The sequence below is a fragment of the Arachis hypogaea genome, chromosome 2, assembly GCF_003086295.3.
Source record: "Arachis hypogaea cultivar Tifrunner chromosome 2, arahy.Tifrunner.gnm2.J5K5, whole genome shotgun sequence".
Taxonomy (NCBI): Eukaryota; Viridiplantae; Streptophyta; class Magnoliopsida; order Fabales; family Fabaceae; genus Arachis; species Arachis hypogaea.
In genome coordinates, this window is record NC_092037.1 from 23,910,740 (window position 1) to 23,929,833 (window position 19,094).

Consider the following 19,094-nt stretch of genomic DNA (forward strand, 5'->3'; position numbering starts at 1 on the left):
CCATACAGCGCGTTGCTTTCGGGCAACGACCTAGCTTTAGCACAATAACGTCTTTGATCCATGTCGTGAAGATTCGACTAAATTTTTATGTTGGCTGTCAAAGACCTAACACAGCCCTCCTCCTTTATCCGGGTTTGAGATTGACTATGTACCGCATATGTAGTATATGTGGAGTTAAATATTATAAAATAAATAAATTAATAATTAACTATAAATTTGGTTAATGTAGTAATATATATAAGACATAGTTTCGATAACCTCTTATATTATTATGATGAATTTAAATATACATTTTAATGTAATTATATTTTATTTTTTACTTAGCTTTTATTTATTTTAACATATCTTATATTATTAAATCATCCATAATTTTTAATTCCTCTTTGATGTTCACAATAATGTTAGTAGGGTAGTAAAATGTAAAAGATATGAGAGATGCTAACCATCAAGTTCTTTGCAGGTTAAGAGTGAATTCTAGGAAGACAGCAACTAAAAGTAGAAGATAGAGGAATGTGTCCCGGGGATACTATTGCCTATTAGTGCAGAACAAAATAGCTATTTAAGAATCAATTTCTACTAATAAAATTCCATGATGATTACGGAGAATACCTCCACAAGCAGTTTGATTATGACCGAGGAGATAAACTGAACGGAATACAATACGTTTTGGTACTAGGACGGTACATGACAGTATGACACCATATCACACACAAATATATTATGTGAAAAGTATACTCATGACATTCTAATATGCAAATAAATTGTTATTTAATATGCACGAATTGATATGTTATACCTTACCTAACAAGTGAATTTATGTAATTATGCCATCAAGTATTTAGCCTAAGTTGTAGTCACACGGCAGGACATAAACAGAGAAATCATAGGATCTGCACACAATAAGAATAACCGAACGAAGTTTGGCATATACTAACAATAGACCTTCCATTTTTAGGATGATAAATATATGATGCTATAATAACTTTTTTACCAGCTCTTTCATTACATTCCATAAAAAAATAAAATTGAAATTATTGAATTCATGTAAAAACATGAACAACTTAGCCCATTTTTATGAGAGATTATAATGTGGAAAGAGCCACTAATTATTATAATGTTCTCCTTTTTTTTCCTATGGCATTAAATGTGAGGGAAACGTCAAGTTTTTAAAGTGTGATATATTCTAAATATTAAGAAAACAACAGACCACAGCAAAAACCATGACTCGGTGAGTATCGAATTTTTCACCACTTATTTTTTTTCTTAGATATTTTAATGACTGATGAAAAGTTTAGTATCATTTATTACTAGTCAATTAGATTAATAGATTATTTTTAATTTAAAAATTTAACAATGAAAAAATGAGAGAGTGTGTGAGAGAGAGGGAAAAATCACAGAGTGAGGTAGAATTAGAAAATTATATCAACATTTAAAGGATTCTAGAGTTTGGAATTGAGAAGAGTATCATTTTTTGAAAAATAAGTCCTCAATTTTTGTCAACAATTTATCAGAAGATATCTCGAAATGAGAGTTATTTCACTTATTTAATTGGATACGAAGAATCAACGATATATATCTTTCTTGGAAGAGAAAGAATGGCATGCTATATCTTTTTGCCTTTATACGGTATGCGATGAAAGGAGACCCTGAAGGCTATAGCGGACATGGATCACATGCGATTAAGAGGCAAGACAATCTCAATGAGAGAGGCTGAGTGTAGAAGGACAATGGGAGAGAAGGAACAAAGGGTGCATGATGAAGAAAGAGGAAAGAATGCTGTTGAGAATAGGGAGACTCAACGTAGGAACAATATGGTTACTCATGCAGATGAAAAAGTGGTAACGAGGAATGCAGTGGTTAAAGACCCAAATGGGGAAAGGGAGATGAAGAATGTAGCGATTAACGATCCAAACGGGAATGGATGGACAAAGAAGATTGAAGGTGACAGTTGCAAAAGCGAATATGGGTTGACTATCAAGGAGTCTAGTTGAGGGAACAACCATGGTCATAGAATTTAATGTGTTAAAGAAGGCAGTTAGCAAGGATCTGTCTCAGGTTGTTCAAGTCTGAGAGCTCGGAGCATATAAGGCACTATTAACTTTTGATCTGTGAAGCATGCGGAGTTGTATTTTACTTTCAAAATGAATAGTCTCCTGCAATTTTTTTTATAGTGTTTGGAGATGGAAAGAATCAGAACCTAGTTAGATAAGAAGAGTTTAGCTAGAATGCTTTGGAGTGCCGCTGCATGTATGGCCTGTAGAAATGTTTAAAACGATAGGTGGACAACGGAAAAAAGTAGTACAGTGTGATGAAGTGACAGAGTCAGACTTATCATTCAACTTTGGAAGAGTTTAAAACAATACATGTGTGTTTGATGTTATTAGTGAACAGATTCACATCATAGTTGGCACTAGTGGGTTTGATATTTTTGTAAAGGAGGTGAGGCATGAGATATATGGAGCGGAGAGTTTTCTGGATGGTAAAAATTCACGAACAATGAAGACAAACCATGATTTAGGCAACAGAAGAATGAAAATGCTGACGGTGGTGTGGGATCCCGTGGCTGAATTAATGGTGGCAGGGATGAAGGACTACAATAAAGAGAAGGGTAGAACAATAATTCACGACATGTTTTTAAATGAATGAAATCAAGAGTATTTAAAATTCTTCAAAAAAAAAAAAAGAAACTGACCCAAATGAATTGAAAGAGATTAATGGAGGTGAGGATTATGGGGATGATGATTCAGAAAGAATGGTTTCTCAGAAAAATACAAATTAGTGTATTGGATTTTCCGCGGGTGACATAATGAATTGGAAAACATATTGGATGTGCCAATATTTTAATAAGGAGATAAATATAACAAAAAGTAATGAGGGATTGTGCTGTTTTGGGCCATTATGATATTAGGCCAACAAATACTCGTAGATAAGATGGGCCAAGTGAGGGAAGGATTGGTGATGGGCGGTGGCCTGGAGGTGATAAAGCGGGTCAAACCATTGCAAATCAGGTTGTTGCTATACCCGCAGGTTGCAGCACTAGGTCTCCTTCGAGGAGCGTTCCCTATGCGTTGTTGGTGGTTGAGGATTGGTAGGGTGTAGCGATGCATGATCCGTGTGCACAAGAGACGACGAGTGTTGGCCATCGAGGATCATGAGCCCTTAACCACCGAGGATCACTAGCAGCGCCATCGGAGGTCCATGCCCTTAACCACGACAGCTTTGGTCATGGGAATGACATTGCAGAATAGGCAAAAGCGCTGGCAAGCCATGTGATAGAAACACCGCAGTTGGGAATGGGTGAAGAAGAAAGCCATGGCAAAGCTCATGTGCCATTGAATCATACCAAAAAAGGATGTTCTAATTTGGTAGGAGAGGTGGGCGAATCAAGAATCGTGATACTAGTGATACAAATGGCTTGTATGAACAGGGTGCAAATGGCAAAGGTCGTGATATTTAGGAGGCTAGATCGAAAACTGAACCAGAGCATGTGAATGCAATGGATGATGAAAGGTTGAAGTGGGAGGAACATATGAAGGATGACAATGTCATATGAATAAATAATCTGGGATCTCAAAAATTGATAACTGGAAACAAATAATGAAAGTCTAAGTGCATTTCTCGAACCTTGATGCCAACGGAAAAGAAAAGTCGTCAAATTCATGGGGCCTGAGAGTCGGAAACCGCCAGAATATCCAAGATTGTAATAGCTGGAGGGGGCCTGGCAAGTTCGTGACATTTCTGTTGGCCACTCGACACATGCATTGATATAGCTATGCCAGCGTAGCCGAATCCCAATTGTAAGTGCCACATCTCGTCAAGCCTTGCCACAATCGGCAACCATCGTATATGTATCCGACTTCCACTCTTGTCACCAAACAATTGAGTGGATAGCAGCATCATAATGTACGCACGTGCGTATATGTGTACGGTATTCTCAGGACGCCACCTCTCAATGAATGCACTGACTAGGGACTCATCCAACCAGAACCAACGTGTGTTCAGCCTAGCCAGGTGGTACAAACCAGCCCTCTCCAAATAGGGTATGATCCTATCATACAAAGGTATATTCTGTTATCTTCGAACACTGTAAATACACTTAATTGGTTGCATTATGTGAGAAAAATAACCACACCAAATGAAATTTCAATACTTACAAGTTTAAACCATAAATTATAATCGGACACAAAAACTACAAGTTTTCTGTTTAACCAATCTTAACTAAAATTTTAGATATACTTCATTTAACATTATTTTTCAAGCTAATTTTATTAAAATAGAAAAACAATACTTATGAACTTTTTCATCAAATTTTGTTTCATAGATCTAAATGTATTTTAGAACAAGTAAAAATCTCCAACTTTTAAATTTATAAGTCCTATATTATCAAATTTAAAGTTTAAAATTTAAAGTTTAAGACTTAAATCTTAAATTTCAAATAATAAAATACAAACCTTAAGTTCTATTTCTAAAATTTCTTAAATTTTAAATACTAAACTACAAAACTAATTTTAAAATTTAAAATTTAAAATTTAAACTTTTAAATCTTAGTTTTCAAATACCATATTTAAAAAATAACCCTACAAACCTTAAAAATTATATTTAATATTTAAACCCTAAATCTCAATTACTTTAAGATAAACATACTACTTAAATACTATATCCTTAATTTTAAATTTTAAATCTTAACTTTCAAATACTAAGCTACATATCTTAAATTTTGTATTCTAATTACTGCATCCTAAATATTACATATTATGTTATAAAACTTAATAACTAAAAGAAAACAAAATGACCTCTTCATTGATGCCGCTGGTAACATGCGCAACACCGTTGAATCGGTATAACCTGCCTTCGTTCGCCATGGTTCCACGCCTTAAGAATTTTAGGTACCCAAATCTTCTCCAATCCTTTTCTTCCTTCCCTTTCAATCCACAGTTCTCTCTCTAAACAAACAACTCTCCCTAAAATAGTTGGTACTCAGTCAAAATGAAAAATCTGCAATTGGGTTCGGCGGATTTATAGGTAAGTATAAACCGCTATACCCCTCTCGCAGTTCATGTAGTTTAGGCGTTTATGAAGAAACCGCTGGAGGTGTGCTGCAATTTTTTTTTGGTATTCTATAACGAAAACCGCTATACTTTTTTTATGGTTTACGTGTAATAACTAATTCACTCTATCTCCCTTATGACTTTTATAAATCAATAAAAATTACATTTTCTTATATAATGTTTAAAAGTTATAATTCATAATATTAATTTATAAATAATTTATTTTGATAACTTGTCCTATTTTTAATTTTTGTTGTTCCAGTAGGAAAAAATATAACTAAATGTTTATATCGGTAAAATTTGTAGGATTTTTTATTTTAATATGGAAGAGCGAAGAGAGTTTTACATTAATGTTACAAAAAATAGAGTTTTACAATATTTTAGGATTACTGTTCTAAGCATAATACACAGCATACGTATTGTACTGACAATTTGCAATCTATGTTTTTACAATTCAATGACTGTGTATTATAATTTAATATTAAATTACAATACACAAGCTGCATATTGTATTATTTAATATCAGAATAATACTTAAATAATACAATACGTTGTTGTCTGTGTATTATCTTTATAAATTAAAAAATTTAATCTAACAATTCACGTTCTGTAAATTCTATAGTTCCAAAAATTTTGTAAAACACAATAACTTTTAATATTAAAAGATTACACCAATTTTTATTAATATCTAAAAAATTAACCAAATTTGTATAGTTTAATTTATGAATATATAATTATTTTTTATTTAAATAATAGAAAAAGGGCCTGGAGATACTGGATCAAAGATAATGATTGAAGGTGATCCTAGGTAGCTAGCAATTGTCGTTAGACTTTTACCACAGGTTACTACTATATTTTCCATCTGACAACCCAAATATCCGAATCAGTAACGTAATTACGTACTATAAACATCTTTCACCCTTCTCTAATCCCAAAAATACCCCAATCACTAACGTTTTAACACAACATATAAAAACACACCCTTTTCAGCTTTTCTCTGTTCGCCACCAACCCAATCCAACCGAACCCAGCCCACTCCCACCCTTCCATTCCCACCAGCAGCCATCGATGGCGACGGCAGCGGCGTCACGGCGGCTTCGGGATCTGCAGTCCCAACCAGCAAACAAGATCTGCGTAGACTGCTCCCAGAAGAACCCGCAGTGGGCCTCCGTCTCCTACGGCGTCTTCATGTGCCTCGAGTGCTCCGGCAAGCACCGCGGCCTCGGCGTGCACATCTCCTTCGTCCGATCCGTCACCATGGACGCATGGTCCGAAATCCAGCTCAAGAAGATGGAAGCTGGGGGCAACAATAACCTCAACTCCTTCCTCGCCTCTTATTCTGTTCCCAAGGAAACTGATATAGTTAAGAAGTACAACACCAAAGCCGCCGCTATCTACCGTGATCGCATCGCCGCAATTGCCGAAGGGCGGCCGTGGCGCGATCCGCCTGTTCAGAGGGAGGATCTCGCTGGAGGATTCGCTGCTGGAAAGGGAAAGCCTCCGATGAACGGCGGGGGAGGAGGGAACAAGCGGAATGACGGCGATTGGGAGGATTGGGGAACCGATGATGGTTTCGGCGGGGATTTGCGACGGAATCAGTCTGCTGGCGATGTGAGAAGTGTTGGCGGTGGCGGTGCTGTGGCGGGGAGGTCTAAGTCGAGTGAGGATATTTACACGCGGTCGCAGCTTGAGGCTTCGGCGGCTAACAAGGAGAGCTTCTTCGCGAGGAAGATGGCGGAGAATGAGTCGCGGCCGGAGGGGCTTCCGCCGTCGAAGGGAGGGAAATACGTCGGTTTTGGATCGAGTCCTGCGCCCATGGCGGCGCAGAGGATCAATCAGCAAAACGACTATTTCTCCGTCGTTTCGCAGGTGACTTTGTTTCTTAGTTGAATTTAAAACAGTCTCTCAAGTAGACGTTGCAAGCGACCGAGTCTTCAGTCATCTGCATATCGTCAACGTTGAATTTTTCATATTTTATAAATTTTTTAATAATAAATTAAAGATTCACCATTTTATTCGGTCTGTTGTGTGCAATTTCCACGTTAGAAGATCCTGTTTTGAATTGATTTTAATTTGTGGCCTCTTTCTTCGGTTGATTTTGTTCTTGTGTTCAGGGGTTTGGTAAATTATCGTTGGCGGCTCAGACTGCTGCTTCTAAGGTATTTACACTAACTCTGTTCCTTCAAGCCATTATTTTTAGCTACTTGTTCCATTTCCATAGCTGAGGAAAATGATTTTATTAGAAGCAAGGCGTTTTCTTTTGCTCTGCTTTTTTTGTTACATGAATTGCTTTGGGTGTATTGCTTCCTCTAGAGTTTAATGAACCGCCTCATTAACAAAAGGTTGTTTCTCCGGTGAAGACATTGTGATATGTTAGATGGTTTGATATATTTGATTGAACATATTTGACCAAATCATTTGTCTCGATGGAAGTAGCCACCTTAACAAAAACGACTATAGTTTTTTTTTGTTTTTTCTTGACATTACGAAATAATACTCCTTACAAATTTGGACTATAATTCTTTCCGTGTTTATTATGCTATATAACGAATAGAAATTAAAGCATGTCCTGCACTAGTGCACTGGTAAAGTAGACTACATGAATCAAACATGCCATCAGTACCACTTGTTTTAACTTCTGAAAGAATTTTAAGTCAACCGGTGTGAAAAGCTTGCAAAATGCAGCTGAAAATCATACAAATTTTTTCTTTCAAGTTTTTAGTTAAATCAGTATGTTGGTAAATAGGTTCGCTCGTCATGCTTTTCGTCTTAGCTACTCTGCATATGTCTACTCCTTTCAGAAGATATTAGGTGCATCTACTAGGGGAGGGAGTCATATATATTCAAGTATAAAATTTGATTATGCCCTTTGCCTAAATTCTTTATTCTTTGATTCAGGTCAAAGAAGGTGGTTATGATCAAAAAGTCAATGATGTCACTCAGAAGACATGGGGTATAATGAAAGGTGTCATAGCTATGGCTTCAGAGAAGGTAGAAGAGTACACCAGAGATGGCTCAAATGGAATGAACAATAATTGGCAACAAAATGAGAGTGGCAGGAATGGTTACCATCAGGATTTCAATCAACAGAACCAGGGATGGAATTCTTCTACCAGAACTGAACAATCCTCTTCTAAGCAATTTAACACCCACAGCTCAAGTTCTTGGGATGATTGGAACAATAAAGGTAGTAGGAATGGAAAACCAGCAAATGGATCAACAACTCAAAATTCAAGCTCTTGGGATGATTGGGGGCACAAAGGTTCCAGGAAGGAAGAACCAGCGAGAGGATCGGCGGCAAATAACGACGATGGATGGGCTGGCTGGGATGATGACAAAGATGATGGATTTGATCATTCTTATTATGAAGGTGGATCTAAAGATAAGAAAGGTGTTACTAACTATGGGAAATCCGATGGTGGCTGGACAGGGGCAGGCTTTGCCTAAGACAAGGTTTGTGATAATGCAACCCTATCCAAGACATTTTTGTTTGGGTAAACTTTCCTTTTTTGAAAAAATTTTAAAAGATAACTTGTCTCTAATTATTTGAAAAAGAATGACAATTAATAGTTTCGTATAAAGTGGATTTTTTTTTGGTGTCTTCGTATAAAATGGATAGTTGATGTACATAGGAGACGACCAATGCATTCGCCTTTTCTTAATGAATTTTTCATTTCATTCCTCCATGTTTTTCTCCCTTCCAAAATTTGAGAGAATTTAGGTTGTTAGTTTGTGTTTTCATTTTAAGTATTTAGGATTTTATTGTTTTTGCCATTTTCTCTTTTTGGTTTTCCAAATCCCGACGACAGATACTAAAAAATGAAAATGCATGTAAGCTTCTATGTTAGATTGCTGGTTTTAACTAAATCGTATTAAACCCTATATTTGCTCGGACATATACATACTCCATTGTGAGCCATTGAATAACGATTTCCACCTTTCTATACTATTCAGATTCTATACATTTCTCCTCCCTTGGTTATGCAACCATAATAAGCATCTTGGAATTAGAAACTCATCGTTTCATTATGATGATTTGTTATGCATTTTTTAATCTTCTACCCTTGATTTAAATGCATAAGGTAAAATATTCATCATTTGTCACACTTCTTGGACCAGGTTTGATCCGTTGTTATTGCCACATCGAGCATTTTCCAAAAATTGGAAAAAAAGAAGATTTGGTAGCATTAGGGCTGATGACATGCAGGCCGAGCAGAGAGATACTACTATATACATTATGTATGTGATCCAAATATAAGCTATTCTGTTGAGGTTATTATATTATTAAGCCTTTTCCCCATTTTTTGAAATTTTTTTTCAACCTTGTACTTTTTTACTATGTATTCTTTTGTGAACATGTGGTGGTAAAGTATTTTAATTCTAGGTTCCCAAATTTAAATGCTTAGCAGAATTATTGCAATGCAGAACTGTGATGAGATGATATTACATCAGTCGGCTAAGCTACAATTAATTTATTTTATATTTTGAAAACTGGCAACAGACTCAACACTCAAAAGTAGAGTAAAAAATAACCAAACAAACAAGGCTGCCAAAGACAAATGCTCTTGTTTAGGAAATATTTAGTTTGGTAAAATTTTTCAAAAATGTACTTGTACTTTTCAAAAGTATAAGCGTTGCGAAAAGTATAAGGGTTGCATTTTATGTATGGTAAATAAAAAAGATAATAGTAATTCTATCAAAATAATATATATTTTGTATTTTTGTGTTTACCGTTTTTAAAAGATAAGAGTATCTTTAAAAGCACTTTAAGGAATAATTTTTTTAAAATTAGCTTGTATTTATGAAAATAAAAAATTTAATGTAATTTTATTTATTAATAAATATTTAAATTTATTCTTATATTTATATTTATTATAATTTTTTTAATTATAAAAAATATTTTATCAAATACAATTATTACTATTTGTATTTATTAAAAATTATTCTTAATTTAATTTATCAAACATAAATACTACACTACAATTTAAAAAAAAAAAGATATCTTTCAAAAGATTTTTTTTTTCCTTTGGGATTGGCTAAGATTGGAAAAGCCCAACCCACACCAACAATCATAGAACAGAAGGGGAGTGGGGAAGAAACGAACCACACATACTCTCTAACACCTACAAGGCTACCACTACCACTAAGGATACACTAATACATGACATAAACAAATAAATAACAATTCTTGATGGTAGATGACATTGGAGCGCAGGCATGAAAAATAAAAATTTTAAGAAACCAAGCCTTAGCCTTTCTAATACTAATTACCAGCACCTGCCAATGCTTAACATCATCTTCATATGTCATCTCTTCAAGTTGGATCCCTCTAGCCAGCCCCCTTCACTCCTAATTGTCACTTTAACATCTGTTGCAGTAGCTAAAAAGAGTCTCAACTATTCCACTGCTCACAATTCCTTTTGCATCTTATCACAAGCTCCCAAAATCAAATCTTCTATTGGCAAAAATCACCTCGTAGAAGTCCATGTTAACCATAATATAGAGAAGAAAGTAACAATCCAATTTTGCCACACCTCTGGCATAACCCAAAGCCTACCTACTTGTTGCATCGATACACACTACACACCAGAGCTTCTAGAAAAACTTGCAGCCAATAAAGAGGTGCTCAACGCTCTCCAGCTGTGAATTGCAAAACGCACACATTAGCATTATCATCTGCAACTATACTTTTTTTTTTGTTTTCTCCGATACTCTCTAACTTGACAGGACAAGGACTAATTCGTCGTGAATCGGAGCTCAATTTTAGGGTTTGCTATGCTGGCCAATGGGTTGCTACATGCATATGCCATATTCGAACTCCATACACTTGTTTATGTGGACTAATGAATTAACTACTAAACCAATCTAAATTGGTTTATCTGCAGCTATATTGAAATAACTCAATCTATCCTTCGTGTTCATCTTCCCAACTAAAACAAACCACACGAAGAACTATAGTACATTACACATAGTACTATAGTGACTAACTAACTAAAATGGAAGAACGGTAAGATTGGCGAGCAATAACATGTTTTAAAAATAACGTAAATAAGTGCGTATAAGCTAATATCAGTTTGATTATTGAAAAAGTGTTTACTTCAAATATTAGTTCCAATATATTTAGTTTTACTTTATGGGACAAGGCTTTGTTATTGTTGTTTGTTGTATATTAGTTTTACTTCAATATATATAACAGTAGTTTATACTATCCAAAAGATTAGATATTACATATCAAATATGTGAAGCATAGATGAAGTAAGATTATGTTGCTCTGTTAGAATTTTTTCTGCTCTGCTAGGATTTTTTAGAGTAGTCCTTATTTTGCCAGTCAAACACATTGAATGCCTTGAGAGTGATCATGGCAGCATCAGCTGCTTCTCGTGAACGAGAGAATCCTCCTATTGGGGATGAAAACAATCAAATTATCACATTTGGTGATGAGGATATAAAGAAAGGTCTAATAAATACTCAAAAAGCTTGATAGGACGGCTTTTGGCAAATCGATCTATTAATGTAGAGATGCTAAAAGGCGCCCTTAACGCTATTTGGAGACAACCGGAGGAGCTTAAAGTGGTAGAAGTTGGAGGTAATATGTTTCAGTTTTATTGAGATTGATATGCTTAAGGTGGAAAAAGGGACTCTTTAGCCGTTCAAAAGTTATATATAATTTTGAGAAGGTGGAGGAAAGATTCAACTGTCAATAAATTGGAATTATGCAATCTTCCTATATGGATACAATTGTGGGGACTGCCTAAATATTGTAAAACTAAAAGGTTGGGTAGAAGGGTTGGAGAGACGATAGGGAAGGTGATGGATGTGGATATATTCTCAATGAGGGTAAGGAGGACAAGGTACTGAAAGTGCAGGTAATGCTGGACATCGCAAAACCCTTGAGAAGGAAACTGAGAATCTCAGGGACCAATAACAGAATTATTGATCTCCATTCGAAATATGAAGGATTGGTAATTTCTGCTATTGGTGTGATCATATTAGTCATGAACTCAGGACTTGTGGAAAATATTTATAAAATTTGGTCGAAGGAGGAATGGATGAAGAAGGGTGGAGAGCATGGCTCAAAAAGGTCAATTCAAGAGATGTGTTGATGACAAGAAAGAGAACAACCATCCGAACTGTCCTAACCCAACTAAAGTAGGAGAACAGCGCAATAAAAAAAATAACTCCAGTAAGTTTGTTGAAGGAATTTGCGAGTCTATTGATGCAGGAGAAGAATTTGTAGAACACGGGGGATGGAGAGAAAGTTCAAAGCTCACTGAGACTGATTGAAAAAAATAAGGGAGAGGGATAGAGTAAGAGTGATGCACAGGAGATTAAAGAAAGAGAACTAGGAAAGCAGATTGACACAAACTACCCTAATAGTGTGTGGAGTGTTTTTATCTTTGAAGAAATTGGAGGAGTGACGGGTATGATGGAATCAACAAGGTAGAATCTTAAAAGGTTTGCTAGAAAAAGCAAGCAAATAAACTGATACTCTGAGTTAAAAGGAGGTCAGGAGGATTAAGGAAGAGTTTCAGTATTAACAAACTATGTCAAGAAGAAGTGGAGGGGGAGGGTGTCACCCAACAATTGGCATCCAGAGAGGAATGAAGATGACAATGTGAAACTGTCGGGGTTTAAGAAAATTTCATTCAGTTTATAACATAAAAGGAATTTGTAAATCCCATTCTTCTGAGGTATGAGACAAAGACTAATACCCCAACTGTTGAGGGAGTATTGAGGAGAGTGGGTTTTAACTCAATGTTTATTGTTGATTCTATTGGACAAGCAGCAGGGTTATTGGTGACATGGAGAGATGAAGACATTGTGCGGATAGTAGAACATGACACTTTCTTTATTCACTTCGTGATTGAAAATCATAACTCTAAATCAAAGTGGGAGATAATTGGAGTTCATATGCAAACGAAAGAGGCAGCTAGGGAGACGCAGTATATTAAGATATTGCAGAATTTGGAGGCAAGTGGTGAGGAGAAGGTAGTTATTGGAAATTTTAATGCTATTCGGGCTCATCATGGAAAGCGGGGAAAAGGCCGAAATCCATAACATTTATCTAGCAACTTTATAAATGCTGGGAATCTGGTGGACATTAGTTTTAAAGGTGAAAAATTCACATGGAATAACATGCAATTCGGCAGAAACTTTATTAAGGAGAGGTTGAAAAGAACATTGACAATCATGGCATGGAGATTAGTGTTCCCAAAATTTTTCTTTTACACTTAGATTATTCTGGTTTGGATCATCGTCCGCTGATGCTTTGTTTAAAACAGGAGGGTAAGAGGGTTAAAAGGAGATTTAGATTTCAAGAAAGACGGTGCGACAATGAGGGGATTAATAATTTGATTACACAATCTTAGAATGTGAATATCAACGGTTCTATCTCTCTCAATGCCTCTGCTCTGCGAAACACTCTCTCTCTCCTCTTCGTGCTCGACGGCGACGACTCCCAACTCTATCGGCACCGTCCCTTCTCCCTTTCCCTCTCTTCTTTCTCTTCTTCCTCACAGCCTCCTTTTTCTTCTGTGTGGTGTGTGTTAAGGTTTTGAGAAGAATGACTGAGTTTGAAATTAGAGTTAATGTTGGTTTGATTTGGAAATTAGGGTTAATTTAAGTATTTTGATAAAATTAAAAAATAGAATAGTAATTTAAAATTAAATTTAATCTAATAAAATTATTTAAAAAATATTATTTATTTATTAATTTATTAATTGATATTTAAATAAGTACTCTATTTTAAAATTAGTGAATCACCAAAAAAATTTAAAATTAATGATAATATAATTAATTTTTTTTTTGTTCGTAAAATTAACTAAAACTCTCAATTATTCAAATTAAATTATATAAAATTTTTATTATTTTACTACTACTAAAAAAATTAACTTTTAAATATAAAAATTATTCAATAATTATAAAATTAAATAAAAATTATAATTTAATTCAAATTCAATTTATCAAATTTTGATTTAATTATAATTAATAAAATAATTTTTAAAATTAAAATTTTTAATGAATAAAATAAATTAAAATTAACTCATAACAAAATTTTTTAAATTTCTATGTTTTATACTTACCATCATCAAGAGAGCCATATATCTAAAAATTTTGAGTTTTTTGAATTGTTTGGTTCATTCAAAAGTCATCAATATGAGCTTGATGTTAGCTTGGGATAGATCACTCCAAAGACAAAGTCTTTGACCCTACAATCAAAAGGAAAAAAGCTTTGCTAATAAAAGATGAATCTGATATTGAATCTGAATATGGTTTCTCGTACTAAGGATCAAAAGGAGAAGGACGAATGTGCCTCCTTCGTAAAGAAAGCAAACAAAAAACTTGGCTTAAACAATGTAGAAGCCACCTTAGAGACGATAAGAAGCATAAATCAAAAGTGGATGTTTTTTACTAAAACTGTGTAGATAAAATCACATCAAATTTGAGTGTCCCAAGTTGGTTAAAAACAATAGAGATCTAGATGGCATAGCTAACATATGTTTTATAGCTAACTACGAGTCAAACTAGGAGATAATGATGTTTGAAATTAATCTTTCTAGCTAAAGAAAATTTAAAAGTCTAAACTTTTGACATAAGAGATCTCAAAATTGGATATGAGAACTTTCAGGGAGCAAATAAAATGTCGAAAAAGAAAAATGCATCATGATTTTTTGAGATAACTTTTTTTCTTAAAAACACTCAAAAAATAATATTTTAGGAATACAAAAATAAATTCTAATAGGTCTGTCACATATTTGTGTAATTTATACATATTATTTTATAAATATTTTAAATAAAATAAGCAACTATAAAATAATCAAACAATTCAAAGTAAAATAATCAAATTTAGATAAAAAAAGTTATTGGAACATTATAATTATTTTTTTATAAATATTAAATATATTTTTTATATGGTAAACATTTTTATATTTTTATTTTTCTTAATTTGATTATTTTTAATGAATATATCTTTTTCTTTGAGAAGAAAAAGTAAAAATAAATGCAAACTCCTCAGTCCTCAGTACTCAGACTCACTCGCCTCTGTCCCTCTGTGTACTCGCTTATCAGTTAATACTTATCGGTTATAACCACTAACCAGCCATTACTCTATCTTTTCTTTCGTTTTATTTTTGGATTTTTAGATTTTTTTCCTGTTCCCTTTTGATGAGTCTAACCAAGAAGAAGAATTAGGGTTCTTATCAGTTATCACCCAAAAAAACAAATAATAAAATAATATTATTTTGATTAATTAAAAAAATAGGGAAAATATTGCGGGAGAGAGCGTAGGCAACATGGTTGTCGATGATATGGTTAATAGCATCATCGTCGGCTATGGAGGCTACTCTTCTTCTCGATTCTCCGATGCTTATCACAAAAGGTAAACCCTTTTGAAGATCTATCTCTTCTTCTTCGGTCTTCTCTCTCTCTCTCTCTCTCTCTCTCCCCTTATCAATTTCTAGTTTTCATGGATTTGATGGTTTTGATTCAGTGTTTTTCACCTGATTTTGGAGGATTTAAGGAGATGTATAGAATATTAGGGATACATAATTTAATTCTCCTATAGCGTTTTCCTAAAATCTCTTCCTCTCTCGCTGAGATTGAAGAGATACATAAGTATAGAAGATATATGTGTGTTCACTCTGTTTGTGCTATTAGATATATGTTCAAATTAATTTATTCTTAGGGAAGAAAGAAAAGAAAAAAAATTACAGAATTTTTTTTATTTGTTTTGTTGTATAGGTTGGATTTGTTGATTTTTTTCCCCCTTCTGTCAATGCAATTTTATAAATCTAGGGTTTGATGGAGGGGATATATAGTGGTGATTGATCTGATGAAGGTGTTTATGAGGTTGTTTTGTTGAATTTGTTTTTGGGAATGGCAAAAATGAACACAACACCAGCAATAGAACTCATGAGGGAAATGATGAGGTAGCATGGGCGATTCTTCTTGTCTTGTTTCCTTGTCAATGGAGAATCACCACCCTTCAACGCTCTTGTCAATGGACTCAAGTGCATCTTCTCACGATGAACTCGATCTGGAGATGAATCGCCAAATCATATTCTCAGGCCCACCAGATATCAACCTGCCCCTCTCTGCTGAGCGCAGCCCTCCCCCGCCCTCTTGGAACTCCGACCCCTGTGATGTCTTGGATGTTGGTCTTGGCACACAAGGCTATGAGACTGAGAGCTTTCTTAACATGCCCAAAGCTGCAGCAGCCGGAAGAAAGTGTGCTAAGCGAGTCGACAGCATGTGGGGTGCTTGGTTCTTCTTTAGTTTCTACTTTAAGCCCTCTTTGAGTGATAAGTCTAAGGCCAAAATTGTTAGGGACAGCAACAGTGTTTCAGGGTTTGACAAGTCTGATCTCAAGCTTGATGTTTTCATGGTTCAGCATGACATGGAGAATATGTACATGTGGGTGTTCAAGGAGAGGCCGGATAATGCGCTGGGTAAGATGCAGTTGAGGAGTTTCATGAATGGGCATTCTCGCCAAGGGGAGCGCCCGTTCCCATTCAGTGTTGACAAGGGTTTTGTTCGATCCCACAGGATGCAGCGGAAGCATTATAGAGGGCTTTCTAACCCTCAGTGTGTTCATGGCATTGAGCTTGTTCCATCCCCCAATCTGATGGTCCTTGATGAGGAGGATCAGAAGAGGTGGATGGAACTCACTGGCCGGGATTTGAACTTCACAATCCCACCTGAAGCAAGTGATTTCAGTTCATGGAGGAATCTTCCCAACACAGACTTTGAGCTCGAGAGGCCGCCTGCCCCAATCAAGGGTGCTCCGAATTCACACCCTAAGAAACTGCTCAATGGATCTGGACTGAATTTGTCAACCCATTTGTCTAACCACAGTAATGGAGATGGACTGGACCTATCTCCAGTCAGTGGCAAAAAGAGGAAGGACTTTTTCCTACATGGAAACGAAGAAGAATGTTACTTGGCTGTTAATCCTCCAGCTGATCGGATTCCGGATATAGAAATGCACCTCCCAAATGAGCCAAACTGGTTGAATGATTTTAGTGGGGTGATAAAGGGTGTGTATGGACCTGTTACTGCTGCAAAAACCATCTATGAAGATGAACAAGGCTATCTGATTATCATAAGCTTGCCCTTTGTAGAACTTCCAAGTGTGAAAGTTTCTTGGAGGAACACTCTGACTAATGGTATCATAAAGGTTTCTTGTATGAGCACTTCACGAAAGCCATTGATTAAGAGGCATGACCGGACATTCAAGCTCACTGACCCGGCATCGGAGCACTGTCCTCCTGGTGAGTTCATCCGTGAGATCCCTCTCTCAACGAGAATTCCTGAAGATGCCAACATTGAAGCATACTATGATGGGCCAGGATCAGTTCTTGAGATCTTGGTGCCTAAGCATCGTGTTGGACCTGAAGAGCATGAAGTCCGGGTTTGCCTTCGCCCTCATAGAGGGAATGATCTTAATTTAACTTGAAGATTAGGCACTTTTATTTGAAACAAAAAGGAAAAAAAAAGAGATTATTTTTTATTATTATTAGGAATGCTAGTATGGTGCGTTTATCATTGTTTTCTTCTAGCTTTGTACCATACTTTATCTGTGATAGAAATTATTTGTCTTACATTTGATCTCTAGCTCTGACAATTTTAAGCTCGCGGAATGCCCTGGTTCTTTTTTGTTATTCCGGTGCATCTCTAAGCTTTTGATTGTAAGCAATTATCAGTCTGAACAGAGCCGGTTCTGATTTTGTTTCAGAAATTATCAAAAACCATACATCATACCTTTGGAATAAGTCGCCAAAGTATTCTTTATCTATGCCTCTGATATGTTCTTAGATATGACGGGATTGGTTTGATTACAATTTTTATCAGTTACTAGCGTTTGCAGTGGCAACGCGTCCGATGATATGTATTTTTATTAAAAAATTCTATGTATATTAAAATTTAATTACAAAATCAATTATTATGTATTTATGGATAAATATATATTATTTAATTTATTAAAATTAATTATATTTTATGTTTTAATATATATTTTATATAAATAATGTTTAAATCTTGGCTCAGCAGAATGAAAGTCAGGTCTAATAATGCAAAAAGGTCCATCAATAAAGGTGGATTTTATGATAAGTCCGACTTCTTTAAAGAGGTTGGACAACGACATAAAGGTCTAGTTCTACTTGATCTAACAAGTAACTGCCTCTTTAAGTTTTTCATACTATTTCTATTTCATTTAGAAAGTGGATTCCAACAAACTCTCATGATAAATGAAATGTATATCTATCAGAAAATATAGAACTACTCTAACAAAGGTAGTTATCTACTCTACTATAAATACAATGGCATCTTCTAAGTATAACTCACATTCCAATTTACTAAAAATCTGTCTAAAGTCTTTGCTAACTTAAACATCGGAGTCTTTTGGAGATACCACCCCAGACTTCCTCACGAGGAACTCAGATAGGCGGCACCTCGACACTAAAGAGGTCGGACGCCACTACATCTAAGGACTTGGACCTCACGTTCAGGCCCAAATTAGGGTTGAAAGGGAGCCCTTGGAACATTGGCACCATTACCGGGGATCTGAAATTTACCCTCTGACAAATAACGGATTATGAGTTCAGAAATGGCTATACGGTATGTGAGTCTGAGCCAGAAGATCAGCCAAAAGACCAAGCCTTTTTGCTTCCGCCTTCATTGCTACACCATGGCCTCCACGGAAAAAGGGACCTCAGGAAACCTCAAACAACGAGGATCCAATCCGAGGTCCACCATCCCAGTTGAGGATTAATCTCATGCGGCCGAGATCCTAGATCTCGTCCATGGCCAAGGGGATCGGCTACAACAGCTTGAACACGAGGCTGAACGACAATAGGAAGTAGAACGTGAGTTGCGAAAAGAAGTAAGGCGACGAAAGGAATTCGAAGACAAGTTACGAAAACTGGAATCTAATGTACAAAGGAGGAATAATCGGGTGAAGCGTGAGGAAAGTTCCTTGGGATGGCAAGATCCGTTTACAGAAGAGATCATGAAGGCTAAAATCCCTAGGAACTTCGAATCGTCCGACAT

The 19,094-nt window shown here is 35.6% G+C and overlaps 2 protein-coding genes across 4 annotated transcripts; both read left to right on the forward strand.

Annotated features, from left to right (window-relative positions):
* Positions 1–5,778: 5,778 nt before the first annotated feature.
* Positions 5,779–9,453, forward strand: LOC112741723 (probable ADP-ribosylation factor GTPase-activating protein AGD6). Its single transcript, XM_025790812.3, has 4 exons — positions 5,779–6,917; positions 7,163–7,207; positions 7,947–8,501; positions 9,168–9,453. Exons 1-3 carry the CDS (start codon positions 6,117–6,119, stop codon positions 8,493–8,495), a joined length of 1,395 nt encoding a protein of 464 aa, XP_025646597.1. The 5' UTR covers positions 5,779–6,116; the 3' UTR covers positions 8,496–8,501; positions 9,168–9,453.
* Positions 9,454–15,040: 5,587 nt separating this feature from the next.
* LOC112741731 (uncharacterized) lies at positions 15,041–17,837 on the forward strand. 3 transcript variants are annotated; one of them, XM_025790824.3, is made up of 2 exons: positions 15,041–15,426; positions 15,789–17,837. In XM_025790824.3, the coding sequence occupies exon 2, from the start codon at positions 15,982–15,984 to the stop codon at positions 17,500–17,502; it is 1,521 nt and encodes a 506-aa protein (XP_025646609.1). In that variant the 5' UTR covers positions 15,041–15,426; positions 15,789–15,981; the 3' UTR covers positions 17,503–17,837. The 3 variants fall into 3 exon arrangements, with proteins under 3 accessions (XP_025646609.1, XP_025646623.1, XP_025646618.1); XM_025790838.3 differs by having other exon boundaries at positions 15,062–15,426; positions 15,949–17,837; XM_025790833.3 differs by having other exon boundaries at positions 15,076–15,426; positions 15,843–17,837.
* Positions 17,838–19,094: the final 1,257 nt, after the last annotated feature.